Source organism: Xenopus laevis, chromosome 4L (genome assembly GCF_017654675.1).
Source record: "Xenopus laevis strain J_2021 chromosome 4L, Xenopus_laevis_v10.1, whole genome shotgun sequence".
NCBI classification, from domain to species: Eukaryota; Metazoa; Chordata; class Amphibia; order Anura; family Pipidae; genus Xenopus; species Xenopus laevis.
In genome coordinates, this window is record NC_054377.1 from 93,359,847 (window position 1) to 93,375,953 (window position 16,107).

The 16,107-nt window shown below is 38.9% G+C and overlaps 1 protein-coding gene across 1 annotated transcript in view; it reads left to right on the forward strand.

Moving 5' to 3' along the window:
- rc3h1.L (ring finger and CCCH-type domains 1 L homeolog) overlaps window positions 1-16,107 on the forward strand; it is a gene marked incomplete at its 5' end in the record, with an annotated part of 44,735 nt that overhangs the window by 4,482 nt on the left and 24,146 nt on the right. The window contains 8 exon segments of the mRNA NM_001091079.1: window positions 8,479-8,861; window positions 12,606-12,732; window positions 13,474-13,713; window positions 13,935-14,110; window positions 14,312-14,512; window positions 14,689-14,821; window positions 15,296-15,414; window positions 15,641-15,753. Of these exon segments, the coding sequence (NP_001084548.1) occupies window positions 8,631-8,861; window positions 12,606-12,732; window positions 13,474-13,713; window positions 13,935-14,110; window positions 14,312-14,512; window positions 14,689-14,821; window positions 15,296-15,414; window positions 15,641-15,753 (1,340 nt within the window).

Below are 16,107 nucleotides of genomic sequence, written 5' to 3' on the forward strand. Positions count from 1 at the left end.
TGCTCTTCATTGTTAAAGATGTTAAAGATGTTATTCAGTGGTCCCTGCTGGACTTTGTGTGAATCTGCTGTAATGTCGTTTTAATACAGCATGCATTAGCTAGCTCTCATCTGCAAAATATCAGGTAGATCTAGCCCAGGCAGCTAAGGCTGAAAGCACACTGGGCCCTCAGATGGAGAACAGTGGTGGACAAAGACACCACTCCTTGGCATCTCTCTAGATAATGCAGAATGGAATGCACTTGTTTTCCTTAAAAGTACCCATTATCTACTGGTTTGGCTCCTGTTGACTTGAATGGTAAAAATATGAGGGTTCAGGTGTGACCCCTTTTCCACTTGAAAACATAAATCAAATTTTGGCAAATAAAACTATTCCCCCTGAAACCTCATTCCTCATTCCTGATCCCCCCCCCCCCCCATTTAGGTCTGTCAGAGAAGCAATCATGGGCAAAAGCCAAAAAGTGCTCCATATGACATTGGCCTAAGACCGGTTGAAACTGCTTTTGGTCCTAGGCTTTTGTTGCTCAGTCCTAGTACAGAACAAAGCCCATTCACCATTGTGTTAACTACTAGGACTTTGGCACACCAGATGTTTTGACCACCCTCTGGCAGAGAAAAGAAGTGGTCAAACATCTGTCTCAAGGTATGGAGGAGAAGGGTCTGTTTTGTCCATTGCTGCTTGTTGGAGTGCAATGGCAGAAACAAGATCTTGTGTTGCCTTGGTGTAGATGGTTGCAGTGTAGATGGACATTTGCTAGAGGTCACAATAGTTCAGTGCTAGTAGAAGCATCTGCGGTGGAGTACTACTGCTTTCACTTCCTTTGGGACTGGTCTGTCCATCTATAAAGTGTAACCCCCAATCATTTTACATCTGTCACAGCATTTAGTCCTGATCGATCTTTTCGGCAGGTTGGCATAGACATTTTTTTCTTTTACTGCACATATATGTGTTGTGAATAAGTGCTCTGTCCGTGAAATCCTTATTTTGTCCTCACTGAACGTAATCCATTATATGACAAAGAAGCTAGTTACTAATGCTGAAGCTGTTCAGAGTAAATTGGGAAGCAGTAGAAAACCAAAGCAGAACTTTAAGTTGCTGTTTTAACTGGCAGGATTTTGACAACTATGGCTAATCTTGCATGATGTGTTTTAAACGAGAAGTCAACCCTTTAAGAAAAATACCTGTACACCCTCCCTCCCCCCCAGCCTAACTGCCCCCCTGGGAAATGCCCCATACTTTATACTTGCCCCTCGTCGCAGATTCTGGCATCAGAGTTCCACACAGCCTTCGTCCGGGTCTTCATTTCTTCTTCTGATGCTTCGTCAATTTTCGTGAGTTTTGGTGCATGTGCAGTTGTCGCAAACTGGCAAATTGCTCCAACTGCGCATGCGCCAACATGCTGATCTCCCACTCGGCTTGCCGAAGACACGGAAGATGGCTTTGTGGAACTCCGATGCCACAATCTGTGCCGAAGGGTAAGTATAAAGTATGGGGCATTTCCTGGGGGGGGGGCAGTTTGGCTGGGGGGCGTAGGGACGGGTGTCTCCATGGGGTGGGGTTGACTTCTCTTTTAAAGTGGTTGTTCACCTTTTAGTTAACACTTAGGGGGAAATTTACTAAAGGGTGAAGTGGCTAACGCTGACGAAAATTGGCAATAGTTCAGTGCTAGTAGAAGCATCTGCAGTGGAGTACTACTGCTTTCACTTCCTTTGGGACTGGTCTGTCCATCTATGAAGTGTAACCCCAATCATTTTACATCTGTCACAGCATTTAGTCCTGATCGATCGATGTGCGCGAAGCCAGTGCTGGCGAATTTTCGCCAGTTAGTGAATTTGCCCCTTAGTATGATGTAGCGTGATATTCTGATACAATTTGTAACTGGTTTTCATTTTTTATCATTTTGTTTTTGAGTTAATTAATTATTATCCAGTAGATCTCCAGTTTGCACTTTCAGTAATTCAGTTGCTAGGGTCCAAATTACCCTAGCAACCATGCATTGATATGAATACGAGGCTGGAATATGAATAGGGGAGGCCCTGCATTGAAAGACCTCTTTATTACCACTGTTGGCACCAGGCAGAAAACAACTGAGATTAAACAACCCACTCTGCCTTGCACTGCTTCCTGTAGTTATCTATGAAAAGAGTGGTGCCTAGAGTTTAGTTGAGCACTTTCAGATTATATTACTAAAGACACATTTACACAGTGCTTTACAGAGATTATACATCATTCACATTAGGAGGGCATATTTTACCAGGAGCAAATGAACCAGCCAGTTTTTGGAGTACAATCAGAAGTAGTTACAGGTAGAGATGTAGGTTTTGTGTGCCGCTCTTTTCTGCCTAATAGCAATAGCCTCTGTGACAATAGCATAAAGCTGTCCAAACGCGTACCAGCAATATTGTAAACAACTTCGTTTTTGGAACACTATTAGAACAAGCAATCAAAATAAATAGAAAAGTGGCCAGAATGTGTGTGCTTTTTGTCCTTTTGACCCATAGACTGTTGATAGCCCACCTTATTGGATTTCCCCGTTAGTTTCTAAATTATCATGTGTGCTTAAAACATTTCACAATTTATTTGAGGCATACATGCAAAGGGGGCATATGAAATATACAGAAAATAACTGTATTTGGCTGATTTTATTTGTATTTTTTTTTTTTTTTTATTTAAAACAGTGACTGTCTGTGCTGGGTCAAGCCATTAGCCTGACTAGTGTTACTGAAAAATTTTGTTTTTATGGATTATAAGAACAACACATGAAAGGATGTTGGTTTCCATGTATAGCAGTTGTTTGAGTGGAACGGAGCACAAATGCAGCCCTATCTAAATTATTTGCTCAACTGTAGAGGATGATGTTAGCAAAGAATGGATGCTTCATAAGTGCTGCTGGGCCAAGTGAATAAACAGGTTTTTTTTTTTTTTTTGGATATCATGTTAATGATTCAGAAGATTGGCAGCCCTTTAGCCAACCATGACACACGGCAAGAAAACTGGGACATTTATAGGCAATTGTCAATTCTGTCTCTCAGCCCTTACATTCCATTAAGACGTGTCTAGACAGGGCTCAAGTGTACATTTTACTAGTAAGTAAATTTAATGTTGGGTAACACAAGTCACATTACAGTCTTATAAAATTTTTCATACACTTGACAAATTTAAGCTACTGCAGATATACTTAGAACTTAAATTACACTTATCACTTCACAGAGGGCCTTCTAGGTTTTTCTGTGGACAAACTAAAAAATGATCTCCACGCCTCGTCTGTTGTCGTCTCACTAAAGAGGGTTGTGGTAATAATAAATGGCAGGTCTTTCTTTTGTATGGTACTTATGAGACATTATGGCTCAAACATTTATGCAGGCATGTTATTATGCAGTAATAGCAACTGTGTGTCATAACCAGGGTTTTCCCATTGCTTTGCGACTGTATCCTGCATCTCTACAGTAGACACATTTTTTCCAGGGTGCATTTTTAAGAAATATTTTAAATGAATGATATTTCTTAAATGATGAATGAAAATAACTATTGTTTTTTTGTTAAAGAATTATGTAATGGTAATGTAATGTCATCCTGCTTCATACTTCAATTTAAATGTTCCCTGAAAAGTAACAAAACACTGGTGACTAGTCATTCAAGCTCCAAGTAGTGGACTTACTGAGAAAAGAAAGCTACGCAAAGGAAGACGATCTAAACTGTTTTAATGCTAATGTATTTTGTTTTTTAAACTGTAAATGGAAAGCTTTGGGATGATAGAGACCCTTTACTCAATTTATAAGACATGTCCTAGTAATCCTAGTAATTTGGCTAAAGATTAAGTGGGAGGAGCAAGGCAGCCCCCCACTGTTTGCTACAGTCATACAGACCTCCTCTGAAGAAGCACCCAATGGTGAGAAACGCGTCAGGAGGGTGTGGCTTGCATCAGGTATGGAGAGAAAGATGAGAGGCTGCCATGTGGTATGTAACACATGAATTTATTTAACACAATTTTGTAATGATTCTGGAGAATTTGCACAAATAAATGCCTGAAGTGAGTTAACGTGCATCTTTTGTTCTTGAATAATTGCTTACTACAGTCATAAGGGCAGTAGTGCAAACATTTTGATTGCAGAGTTCTTCCCTGGGGCATGTAAATAAATTAAAATACATTAAAATGCTTTATTCAATTGAATATTTTCAAATACAGTAAAACCCTGCTTTTATATACCTGGAATTACTTGAGGTCCAGCGCATGTAAGCCAGCTTAATTTCTTTCTGCATTTTACCGTTTCCCTGGAAAAAGTGAGGTTCTACTGTAGTTGAATTTTTTTAATTAATTGTTTTTTTTTTACCAGACCATTTGCTGCATTACTTAATGCATTGTTCAATAGCATCAGAGGAATGTTGGCAACCAATGTATCAATTGTGACAGGCACAAGCTCTGTGCCCTTGCTAGAGTATGAATTATTTGCTAAAGATATTGGAAATGCAGACTGCCAGCAGATCTTTCAGTATGCATTTCCTTCTTTCATCTGGCCAAGAAAGCTGGTACGGATGAATTTGTCTGTCACATTAGCCTGTACTTGATCATTCTTTTCCCCTGCCATCATAGATATGCTCATATACTTAAGGTCCCCATAGATACAAAGATTTCTCTTGCCGAACGACCGATTTTAGCTAAATCCAACCAATCCTTCGAAATTATCGTGCGGATAGTGGTATTGATCGGCCAGGTTAAAAAATCTTTGTCGGTCCCAGTGCAATCTATCTATGTTTGCAGGGCCAAGCAGGCTGCTCCCCTTTGTTTTCCTGGCAAATTGGTCTTTTAGTTGATGGACAATTCGTACAACCGTTCCGAGATAATCGTGGTCTCACGATGATGATCGGATCTTTTAAAAATCTCAACATCTATGGCCAGCTTTAAAGGAGAACTAAACCCCCATGGTGATAAATCCCCACTAGCCCCCCTCTCTGCCTCCCCCTTGCACAGTCTTACCCCTGAATTCTGTGCCCTCTAGAAATAGCGACCACACATGCAGAGTGAGAGCAGCAGAGCTCACGGCCGGCATCATCTTCTCTTCGGTAATCTTTGTGTCTTCTCTCTCCCCTTCGGCAATTTTTGTCTCTTTCGGGCCATGCACAGTTGTCGCAAACCGGAAGATTGCTCCAACTGCGCATGCATCAATACGCCGCTCACTTCACAAAGATTACTGATCTTGGTGCTGCTGCCATCACAAGAAAATGCATCGCATGTGGCCACTCTAATTATTATCTGCATAGGTAAAAATTAAGATAAAGTTGCTTTTACTGTTGCAGCCATGCATGCACAGTGTAAATGATAAGGTGTATTATGGTAAATAGCAAACAAGTGTAGATATGGATTTTTTAGATTTTTTTTGTACAGTGCATGTGTTTTCTGTCTAAGGGGTTAAAAGAACTGTTGCTAAAATAGGCAGCTTCTTTCCCCCCACGCTGCTTGTTTTTAGTTTCTTGAATATTGTGGGAACTTCCTCTTTCTGCTTGAATGTGCTGTGCCTTTAAAGGAGGTGTAGCCTGTGTGAGACATTAGAAGAATGAGGAAGAACAGTTTGTAAGGAATATGTTTAGTACATGGGTGGCCGCTCTTTATTTATTGCCCAGGCCTGGCATTTTTTCCGACCGTTTTGAAAAGTCAGATTGATGGAAGAACACATTATAGGTAAGTGGCCTCTGATTTTCTAGCGAGACTGCAAGAAGGTTATTGTCCATACTGATTGGCATTGTGTGCAGTGTGCTGAGTTGGGTGTGGGACCTTGTGTAACATCTGACAGGAAAAGCTGAGATTTTCAGAAGACTGTCCTGTATCCAGAACACAAATTTGTGTGTCAAATTGGAGTGTCACTAATAAAATCCCTGGCAGTTCTGTTTTGTTTTGCTGTTTGCAATTGTGTAGTGAGGCAGCCAAGAAGATTCCTGGCGAAAGCTGGCTTACGTGAACAAATGGGGCTATTGTGAAAGTATTGCAGCAAACGACTTTACTAATGGCATATAAACAAATATGACCTGTTTATTAAAAAGTGCTACTTTGTGTGCTGTTGTCTAAGTACTGTAACAGAAAAGAAATGTTAAATAGCATTCTTTTTAGAGAATCTGAAGGAATTGTTAAAAGCACACAGTTTGCGCTTTCTGTTTTTTGTCACTTATTGCCATTTACTACAGCATCTGCACTGTTAGTAGCTGTAAGTATCTGGTAAGCTGAGCCAGGGGTGTTTCAATATCCCCCACTTCCCTGAGATGGCCTTCTCTTCTGAAAAGAAGAAATCTGAATTTTGTCTCTTAAATTCGCAGGAGCACTCCTGGTAACTTGTGGGCCGCTGCTGCCGTCTGAGGGGAGTCTCTCAACTTACCTCATGGCCACAGTACTTCTGGGCTCTGCTCCAGGTCACTCTGGCTGTGGACACTGGAATATCTGTGCTTATGTGCTTTCCTCAGTGCACATTAACACTGCCTAAAGACATGTTCAAATGAAATATACATCACAACACTGAACACTGGGGCAGGGATATGATGTATACTCTCTGTAAAGCACTGTGGAATACGTTGGTGCTAAATAAATAAAGAATAATAATATTCACACATACAGAAACAACCTCACAACTGCACTCTACTCCGACCAAATATTTTGCTGCCAGTGTTGTGTACCCACCAATGATGTGTACAAACCATGTGCAACCAACTCCAACTGTAGCTATCCAAGTCTGCACTGAAAGCCTCCACTTTGCCATTATCTGTTAAATGTTTGCATTCTCCTATGAAAAATAATTGAGTTTTAATTAAGTTTTCTTCTGCTGGGCCTTAGTTGCCACACCAATGCATCATGGTAGGACGCAAACTGGGTAAGGAGCAGGAGTATCCCTCTGCCAGTCAATACCAGTTGCATGGAGAGAATGAACTGCAAGTTCTGGAACAGAGATTTCTAAATTGTTGGGCTGGCCAACTAAAGGGCCCAGTGCAGGGGATAGGAGAGCTCACACCGAAGGCCAATCAGGGTGAGATTAAGGGGTGAATTCTTTCTAAAGGTGGCCATAAATTTTACAATTGCGATCTTTCCTGGAAAAGATCTTTCCAAGACAGATTTTTTGTTTCAAAACACAAGTATGAATACCTGAGTACCTGAATGTCCGATATACAGGTAGAAACAATAGAATATTGTACCTGTATCTAACGATTCAGCAATAACAATGGCTAATGTTCCGGTGCCTCCAAAGGCGCCTGATCAAAATTTTCCGGCCAGCCTAATCGACAAGCCGACCGATATCCAAGTCTTCTACCGATATCTGTTGGCTCGTTCCCACTATACACACACTGAATATTGTACTAAAATTTGTTTCGTATGATATTATCAGAATAATTAGTTAATTAATTAGAATTGCATTACATACTATTCTAGTACCCTAGACCACACGTAGTAGGAAGCTGATGGGTGGTATTAGTTGCTGGGCCTGGACAAAACTTGGTACTCCTATTATGAGCTTAGAATAAGTCAAATCAACCACATATTTAACCCAAACTGCCTAGCATTATTTGGATCAAAGCAGTTACTTCTCTTTGCTTAGTAAACATCACTTGGCCCATGTGCTGCCTTGTCACTTCTTTCTATATTTGGAACCCACTAAATGTCATTAGTGTTCTTAACTATCTATGAGCTGACCTTTACATCCCACAGGGTCACAAGGTAGCTTGTCAGGAAGCACAGGGGATGCCTGTGTGGTTTTTTTTTTTTTTTTTTAAATGGTGGGGAAAACACTTCCTCTAGTGAGTCAGTGGTGCACGTGAGCTGCCTGCTTTTAATTTTTCTCTGCACTACTTTTCCGTGTTTGAGAATGAGTCACTCTCCTTGTCACACTAGCTGGGCACTTAATGTAATGCAAGTAGGAAAGTGCTCCTTATAATACCAAAATATACATATACCCCATATTAGCATTGCATATGACTGCACATTTGCTTCTTTGTACTTTCATTCTTATGTTTTTATTCTCTGTGTACAGCTGTTTATTATTCAAGGGCATTAAATGTAGTAACTTTGCAGGATTTGGCTGTAGCTGCAGGCTAAACCCTTGTGTGGTTTTGTATCACCTGTCTGTTATGTATAGAAGATGAGAAGACGGTAAAAGTAAATATACATATATAAATATATATCAGTGTACATCTGATATTTTAATTACTTTGAAACACCTTTTTTATGTTTTGATGTTACTGCTTTTTATGATTACTTTCTATTGTTTTGCAACTTGTAGTTAAAAATAAAACCAACACAAACTCCTTTGCCGTGGTATCACTAACATTTTTTTTTTAAAGTGACTTCCCTTTTAACACTATATAGATAATGACAAGTTAATGCGTGATAAACTAGGAAGCAATAAAGGAAAAAAAGTTTTATTTTTATGTATCTAGCCGAGTCATTCCTTTAACTGAGATTTCTGTTTAATTTGTCTTTTTTTTTTCCTTTTTTCTCATTAGGTCATCTCTTCCGCTATGTGCTGATTGTCTGTATTTACAGAAGATATATAACAAAGACAAACTTTATTTTGGAAAGGTTTTTTGATTCCAGTGGAATCTGTGCTTAAGTTTCCTTGTCCTTTGCTTTGAGAGCCCTTATATTTTAGGACGCCATGCCTGTACAAGCACCGCAATGGACCGACTTTCTGTCCTGCCCTATTTGCACCCAAACTTTTGACGAAACAATACGGAAGCCCATCAGTCTAGGCTGTGGACACACTGTTTGCAAGATGTGCCTGAACAAGCTTCACCGCAAGGCTTGTCCATTCGATCAGACTACCATCAACACAGATATTGAGCTTCTTCCTGTCAACTCTGCTCTCCTGCAGCTAGTGGGAGCTCAGGTCCGATTCTGATCTATTTATAAGTATAAAAAATGTTACATTGGACTGTATCAGGCCCTTTATGCAATGTTTTTTAAATAAGTTATCATTATTGAATCTTTGCTAAAATGACTAAATTAAACTTGCCAAAAGGTGCAACTTTGGGCCACAGTCCCAGTCTGGCCATCATGGTTTGAATTAGTGGTTTAACGGTCACTGTACCTGAACTGTACTGACAAAGCTAGAGTTGCTCTATGTCTCAATATACTTTAATATGGTAGATCTTAGATACATGGTCTGTCGGCAGCTTTTATCTGCCCGTGTATAGGGGCTTTTATAGACCGAGTCGGCAGTTTATTTGCCCGTGTGTGGGGCCATCCGACGGGCTTTCCCGATCGATATCTGGCCAAAAGTCAGCCATATCTCAATCTCAATAATCCCGTCAGATCGCGGCCGCATCTCTGCATGTATGCCCGCGATCCGATACAAGCTAGAGTCTTTATGTTGGTGGCAAATCAGTATGAGGAAAGTGGGCATCCTTGCCATTCCCTCCTACATAAAGGAGATTATTGGCAATGGATTTGCCGCAATAGTGCAAGCTAGAACACTACCGGTATATGTATTCTGTAGAATGCTTTACCATACCCGAGTAAACAGCTCTAGAAGCTCTCTCTGTTTGTTTAGGATAGCAGCTTCCATATTAGCTTGGTGTGACACCACTTACTGTCTGAGTATCTCCATGCTCATAGATCTGGGCTCAAGTTACAGCAGGGAGGGGTGGAGGCAGATGAGCAAACTGAGCATGCTCGAGCCCTGCCCTGGAGGTTTCAGTTGAAAGAAGGATGTCTGATACATAAGCCCATGTGTGCACAATAGAAGGAAATAAATGTAGTATTTCTTTTGACAGAGGACTCAGACCAGCATTGCTTTGAGGGTTTACTGGTATATTTATATAGGCCTTTCTGATAAAGCTTACTTAATTTTAACCTTTCCTTCTGCTTTAAGACAAAAGCTGATGATTGTGCCATTAGTTCAAAATGTGGCAAGTGGGGTCATGGTATAACACCTTTGACCTCCATGTTGTTACTGCCATAGTAACCAATAGGAAGCCCCATTAAAGAGAATCCGAGGCCTTTGTAATATCCAGGGCTACTATTTGTTTGTGTGGCAAATTCTCCTGTTCGTGTAATGTCTGTGGATATTGATGTAAGTCCTTGCTGGGCATAAAGCAAGTTTGGTTTGGATGACTTAGGAATTCAGTTACCCTGATTAGATTCATGGCAAGGACCTTGGCAAAAATGTTGTTACAATTTCGGCCCATGTTCAGTACAGTCTTGTTACCCCTGGTTAGAAGCCATATCAATTTTTAGTGTGCTTGAACTGTTGGGATGCTAAATTTAGGGATTGTAAATTGTCAGACAGCAGTAAGCCAGGTAACATTGACCATAGAAGATGATGTAGTAAGGATGAGTATATCTAAAAAAAGCAGCATCCACTGGTTTCTCTGCCAGCAATTTCAAAATAGGACACCTCTAAAATTTAGATATTTCAGGGCTGATCATTGATTACTTCTGTTGCATCAAAGACTTTGCATGTAGCTCACTAGCTGTCAGACATAAAACATTAGTATTTCAAATTACTTTAATGCCATCTTCTTGAGCGAACTACTTTTAGGTTCAAATTACTAAGATTACAGAATACTATAAAATCCATTTTGCCTGCAGTAGTTACTAATAGGTTACTTATGCTGCATTGGGCATGGGTAATCAGGACATTCAAGAATGATATATATGCAAAACAATATATTACATACAAGGAAAGCAAAGGCAAAATTCCTTCCCAGACACTGTTTTGCATAAGCAAGTGCTTATAGCTTTGCTCAATTTTCTTTGCTCTCCCTACAGTAAATAGGCTTTTCTCTGTAAGTTAGGTTTTTGGTTTTGCACACGCAAAGTGATAGAGTTTGAAGCAATTTTGGGTATCTGGAGTTGCCAAAAATGTTCAGACTCTTAATAACGTTAAATACAAGCAGTGAAAATAATCAAACCAGATTTAAAGGAACAGTAACACCAAAAAATGAAAGTGTTTTAATGAAATGGCAATATAATGTACTATTGGCCTGCACTGGTAAAACGGATGTGTTTGCTTCAGAAACACTGCTATAGTTCATATAAACAAGTTGCTGCGTGGCCATGGGGGCAGCCATTCAAGCACAGGATACATGGTTGATAACATATAAATTGTTTTTATAATCCCATTGTATATTACAGAGCTTATCTGTTCTCTGCTGTTTATCCTGTGCCTTTTCTCCTTTTTCAGCTTTGAATGGCTACCCCCATGACTACACAGCAGCTTGTTTATATAAACTATAGTAGTGTTTCTGAAGCAACCAGTTTTACCAGTAGAGAGCACCAGTAAAACATTTTTAAATTATTTTGATACATTTTCTGTTTTTGGTGTTAAAGTTCCTTTAAAAACAGGAGGAGGAGTTGATTTTACCATAAACTGAGGAGTAGAGGGATTTATGTACCAACTCCACAGCCTTGTGCACATATGAACTTGAAGCGGCATTCTGAAATCTAAATAAACTTTGCTTTTTGATTTTGGAACTCAATAATATAATTGGTTTTTATAATTGATTGAATGCTGGTTTTTAAATGGTGAATGGTAGAAAGCAGTGCAAAACGTGAAATTCTGATCCAAAGGCAGTCTTATCACCCAATAAAGTCTTATGCAGTACGTTATTTCTATCAAACATGGACTATATATGATTTCTCTCCAGTTGATTTCCAACACAGAACTTTAACTGTGTATGGATTTCCTTGTATTTATACATTCTGCAGCTGAATCATAGATCAAATACAGGGAGCAAAGCCTTAAAGGGGGTGGTTCACCTTTAAAGAAACTTTTAGTATGTTATAGAATGGCCAATTTTAATACATTTCTAAATTGGTTTTTATTATTTATTTTTTATAGTTTGTGTTATTTGCCTTTTTCTTCTGATGTTTTGCTGCTTCCAAATGGGCGTCACTGACCCCTTGTAAAAAGCAAATGCTGTGTAAAGCTACATATGTATTGTTATTGCTACTTTTTATTACACATCTTTCTATTCAGGCCCCTCCTATTCATATTCCAGTCTCATATTCAAATCACTGCATGGTTGCTAGGGTAATTTGGACCATAGCTACCAGATTGCTTAAAATGCAAGTTGAAGAGCTTCTGAATAAAAAGCTAAATAACTCAAAAACCACAAATAATAAAAAATTAAAACCAATTGCAAATTGTCTCAGACTATCACTCTCTACATCATACTAAAAGTTATCTCAAAGGTGAACAGCCCCTTTAATAAAGTTAAGCTTTTGTGATCATTACAAGATGTAAAGTAAACATTCAGCCTATTTTGGATAATATTTTTGTAGCTTGCTGCCTTTTTAGCCTTTTATTTAGATCATTCTTGTAATATTTGTCAATGTAATTCTTCCGAGAGTCTGTACAATCAGTAATGTTTAATACAAATGTAAGAAGAAATTGACTATTTTTGCAGGTTTCAGATTCAGCAAAATCATAGGTGTTGAGCCACACCAAAATCTGACCCTGTGGTAATGTGACTTAGCTCTAGGGTAAAACCAAACAAAAATCCATTTAATAAAAGAAGTAAAGAAAACTAAGATTTCTGATCTTATGCTGAACATAGTTCCTCCTAGGCCTGATAATATATAGAATGCTTCGAAATGTTTTCTAATCTCTGATGTTTTTGATTTGTAGGTGCCTGAGCAACAACAGATCACCCTCTGTGGCGGGTGTGGAGCAGAGGACACCAAACATTATGAAGAAGCTAGGAAGTGTGTAGAAGAGTTAGCTCTGTATTTAAAGCCCCTTAGCACTGCAAGAGGTATGTGGGTTTTACTTGATTGTTGCTCCTAGCCGAGATGATGAAAAATAATTTATCAAATGCAAAAAAATATAATGAAAAAAAATCTATCCATATACAGTATGTGTGTGTGTGTGTGTGTGTGTGTGTATGTAGAGTCTTGAAAAAGGTCCTCTGTGTAGAGGATTAAATCATTAGATTTTTTTGCACATAAATGAAGTCCCACGAATGCTCCATGTCTTTCATGCTGAAAATATGTCTCTGATGTGCATATTAATGATACCTATGTAAACTTTTTTTATTAAGTATTGTCAGTCTGTGTTAATGTAACTTTGGCTGTTAGACTTCTCCCAGAAGCCCTCCGTGAATTAAGGGGGAATACTTTAGCTCTGTCTGAAGTTTCCACATCTACATAGGAAATTTATTTTTTTATATTCGCCTATTGATTTTCAGGTCAGTGCAACTTTCTTACATTGTTGACTTGTTCACTTGAACACTTGTATGCTATACTAGAGGAGATATCCGTTGTCTTCACTAGAAACCAAACACACAGTGGTGCCCTGCTCTGTTGTTGTGTAAGCAAAGCCAACACACAAGTAGAGTTGAGAAACCCAGATATCTCTGAGGTCTGATTCATGGTTTATAATTATTAGTTAAAATGATAGGTACAAATTCCCTGTTAACAATGTCACACATTGTAAAAACAAAGGTTCTGTTGTTTATTTCCTTCTCTTGCTTAGTTTTCTTTATTTTTTTAACCAGGTGTAGGTCTAAACAGCACAACTCAAAGTGTGTTAAGTCGCCCAATGCAGAGAAAGCTGGTGACACTGGTGCATTGCCAGTTGGTTGAAGAGGAGGGACGTATTAGAGCTATGAGAGCAGCTCGTTCACTGGGAGAGAGAACAGTCACTGAGCTTATCTTGCAACACCAAAATCCTCAGCAACTGTCTTCCAACCTATGGGCAGCTGTCCGTGCCCGTGGCTGCCAGTTTCTAGGACCAGGTATGTTTTGACTTACTGGACAATTTTAATGATTTTTTTTTATATGCCCATGGGAAGAAATTGCATGTTTTTTGCAATACGTTTTGCAGGGGATAGCAAAATGTGGAAGGCTTATCAAAATATGTTTTTGCCGAGTATGTCTGAGGCATGGAGAATGAGCTGAGAATTGTGCAGATTTCACTTGTTTTAATCACCATAATAATTTAAACATTGCTTTTTAGCCATGCAGGAAGAGGCACTAAAGCTTGTCCTCCTGGCTCTGGAAGATGGATCTGCGCTCTCACGGAAAGTCCTTGTTTTATTTGTGGTGCAGAGACTTGAACCACGGTTCCCCCAAGCCTCGAAAACTAGCATTGGGCATGTTGTCCAGCTGCTTTACAGAGCCTCTTGCTTTAAGGTGAGAGAAATGTTGTCTTGTGTGAGTATATGTAGACATGAAATTTTTCCTTCCTATAAAAATCGCATCAATGCAATGGTTGAGAACTGCCCAATCAGATAGTAATAAAATGTTTGATATTCTTTTACCATTCTGTGAAATTTATTTTTACGGTTTTGCTTTAAAAGATGTTTTTTTCAGACCTTTTGTTCTTTTAATCAGGTAACAAAGCGGGATGAAGACTCCTCCCTAATGCAACTAAAGGAGGAATTTCGAACCTATGAAGCACTGCGTCGAGAACATGATTCTCAGATTGTTCAGATTGCAATGGAAGCTGGATTACGCATTGCTCCTGATCAGTGGTCCTCCCTCCTTTATGGGGATCAGTCACATAAATCTCACATGCAGTCCATCATTGACAAGGTAATACCCTTATTCCTCTCTTAGTTTTTATATACAATTGATTTGCTGGTTTTTTGTTCTGTCAAATCTGTAGACTATTTTTTATTAGCAAATTTGTCATTTGTATAACTTATGAGTCCCCTAGTCCTAAGTGTTTAGCACACTGGTTAATTAATTACAAGAAAATTTTTGTTAAGTTGCAGACCCCAGCCTCGTTTGCTCAGAGTGTCCAGGAACTGACCATTGCTCTACAAAGGACTGGAGACCCTGCAAATCTGAATAGACTTCGGCCTCATTTGGAGTTGTTGGCAAATATAGACCCAAGTCCAGGTAAGCATTTGGATAGTAACTATAGCATATATAATTTGTATAATTACCAAAAAATGTTATATATATATATATATATATATATATATATATATATACACAAAAAGAAGTGTCTGATGTATTTTAAATAAATAAATGCATGTGCTGACATAGCCATTATATTTCTCTGTGAGGATTATGAACAAACATAGATATTTTTGAAGCAGCTATAATTGTATAGTTCAGTTTTTTCATTGGACCTAGATCTATGCCCTTTTAGACCAGAAGATGTTAAAACATTACAGAACTGATATGGGAATAAACAGGGTATCTTGTTGCAAACAATGAAAAATTGTATATTATGTAGAATGTGCAAAATGAGCCAGTAATACCTTCATAGAAACTGGAGAAAATGTATGTTTAGCTCTTGAAATATTCAGTAAATACATGTGTTGAATAAAAGTGGTTATTAAAAGCCATGGTTTATGCCTTTTCTAGATGCCCCTCCTCCAACCTGGGAGCAGTTAAAGGATGGTCTGGTGGCAGTAAAGACTGTAGTGCATGGATTAGTGGATTATATTCAAAATCATAGCAAGAAGGGAACAGACCAACAGCAGGTGAGAGGAAAATGTTTTTTGTGGCTCAGGCTCTTAACACATTGTTAGATTTTAAACTTTGCTACCAAATCATCTACGATCACTTGATGATAGTCGCTTGGTGGGGGAGGCTGGGAATCTGGGTTTTAACTGAACTGATTGTAACAAATTACCTTTGTGGTAGTTTAATTAAGAACCATTCTACAGTGAACTGGAGAAATGCTTACCCTTTACTTTTCACTGGCAGCCTCCACAGCACAGCAAGTACAAGACATACATGTGTAGGGACATGAAACAGAGAGGAGGCTGTCCCCGTGGGGCAAGTTGCACCTTTGCCCATTCTCAAGAAGAGTTAGAAAAGTAAGTGAAAACATTTTGACAGGTATACTGTTTTTATGTGCCCAAATGTGTACATGATTATGTGGTGAGTGGTATATGTATAGTTGCAGTCTTATTCACCGTCTCTTACATATTTTAATATCCTGGTGTTTACCTTTTTTACTTTTTTGGTGTTTCCTTTCTCTGTTTCTGTCACCTTTGATTTCACAATGTCCTCCTGTTCTGTTTCTTTATCTTCCTCCTCTTCAGCTGATTTTGCTCAACATTGTTAGCGTTTATATTCTTTTCCCTGGTACATTTTCTCATATTGCCTTTTCTTTAGCTAGGGAAGTCTTGACATTTTTTGTGTGGTTTAATGATAGGCATCTCTTGTCT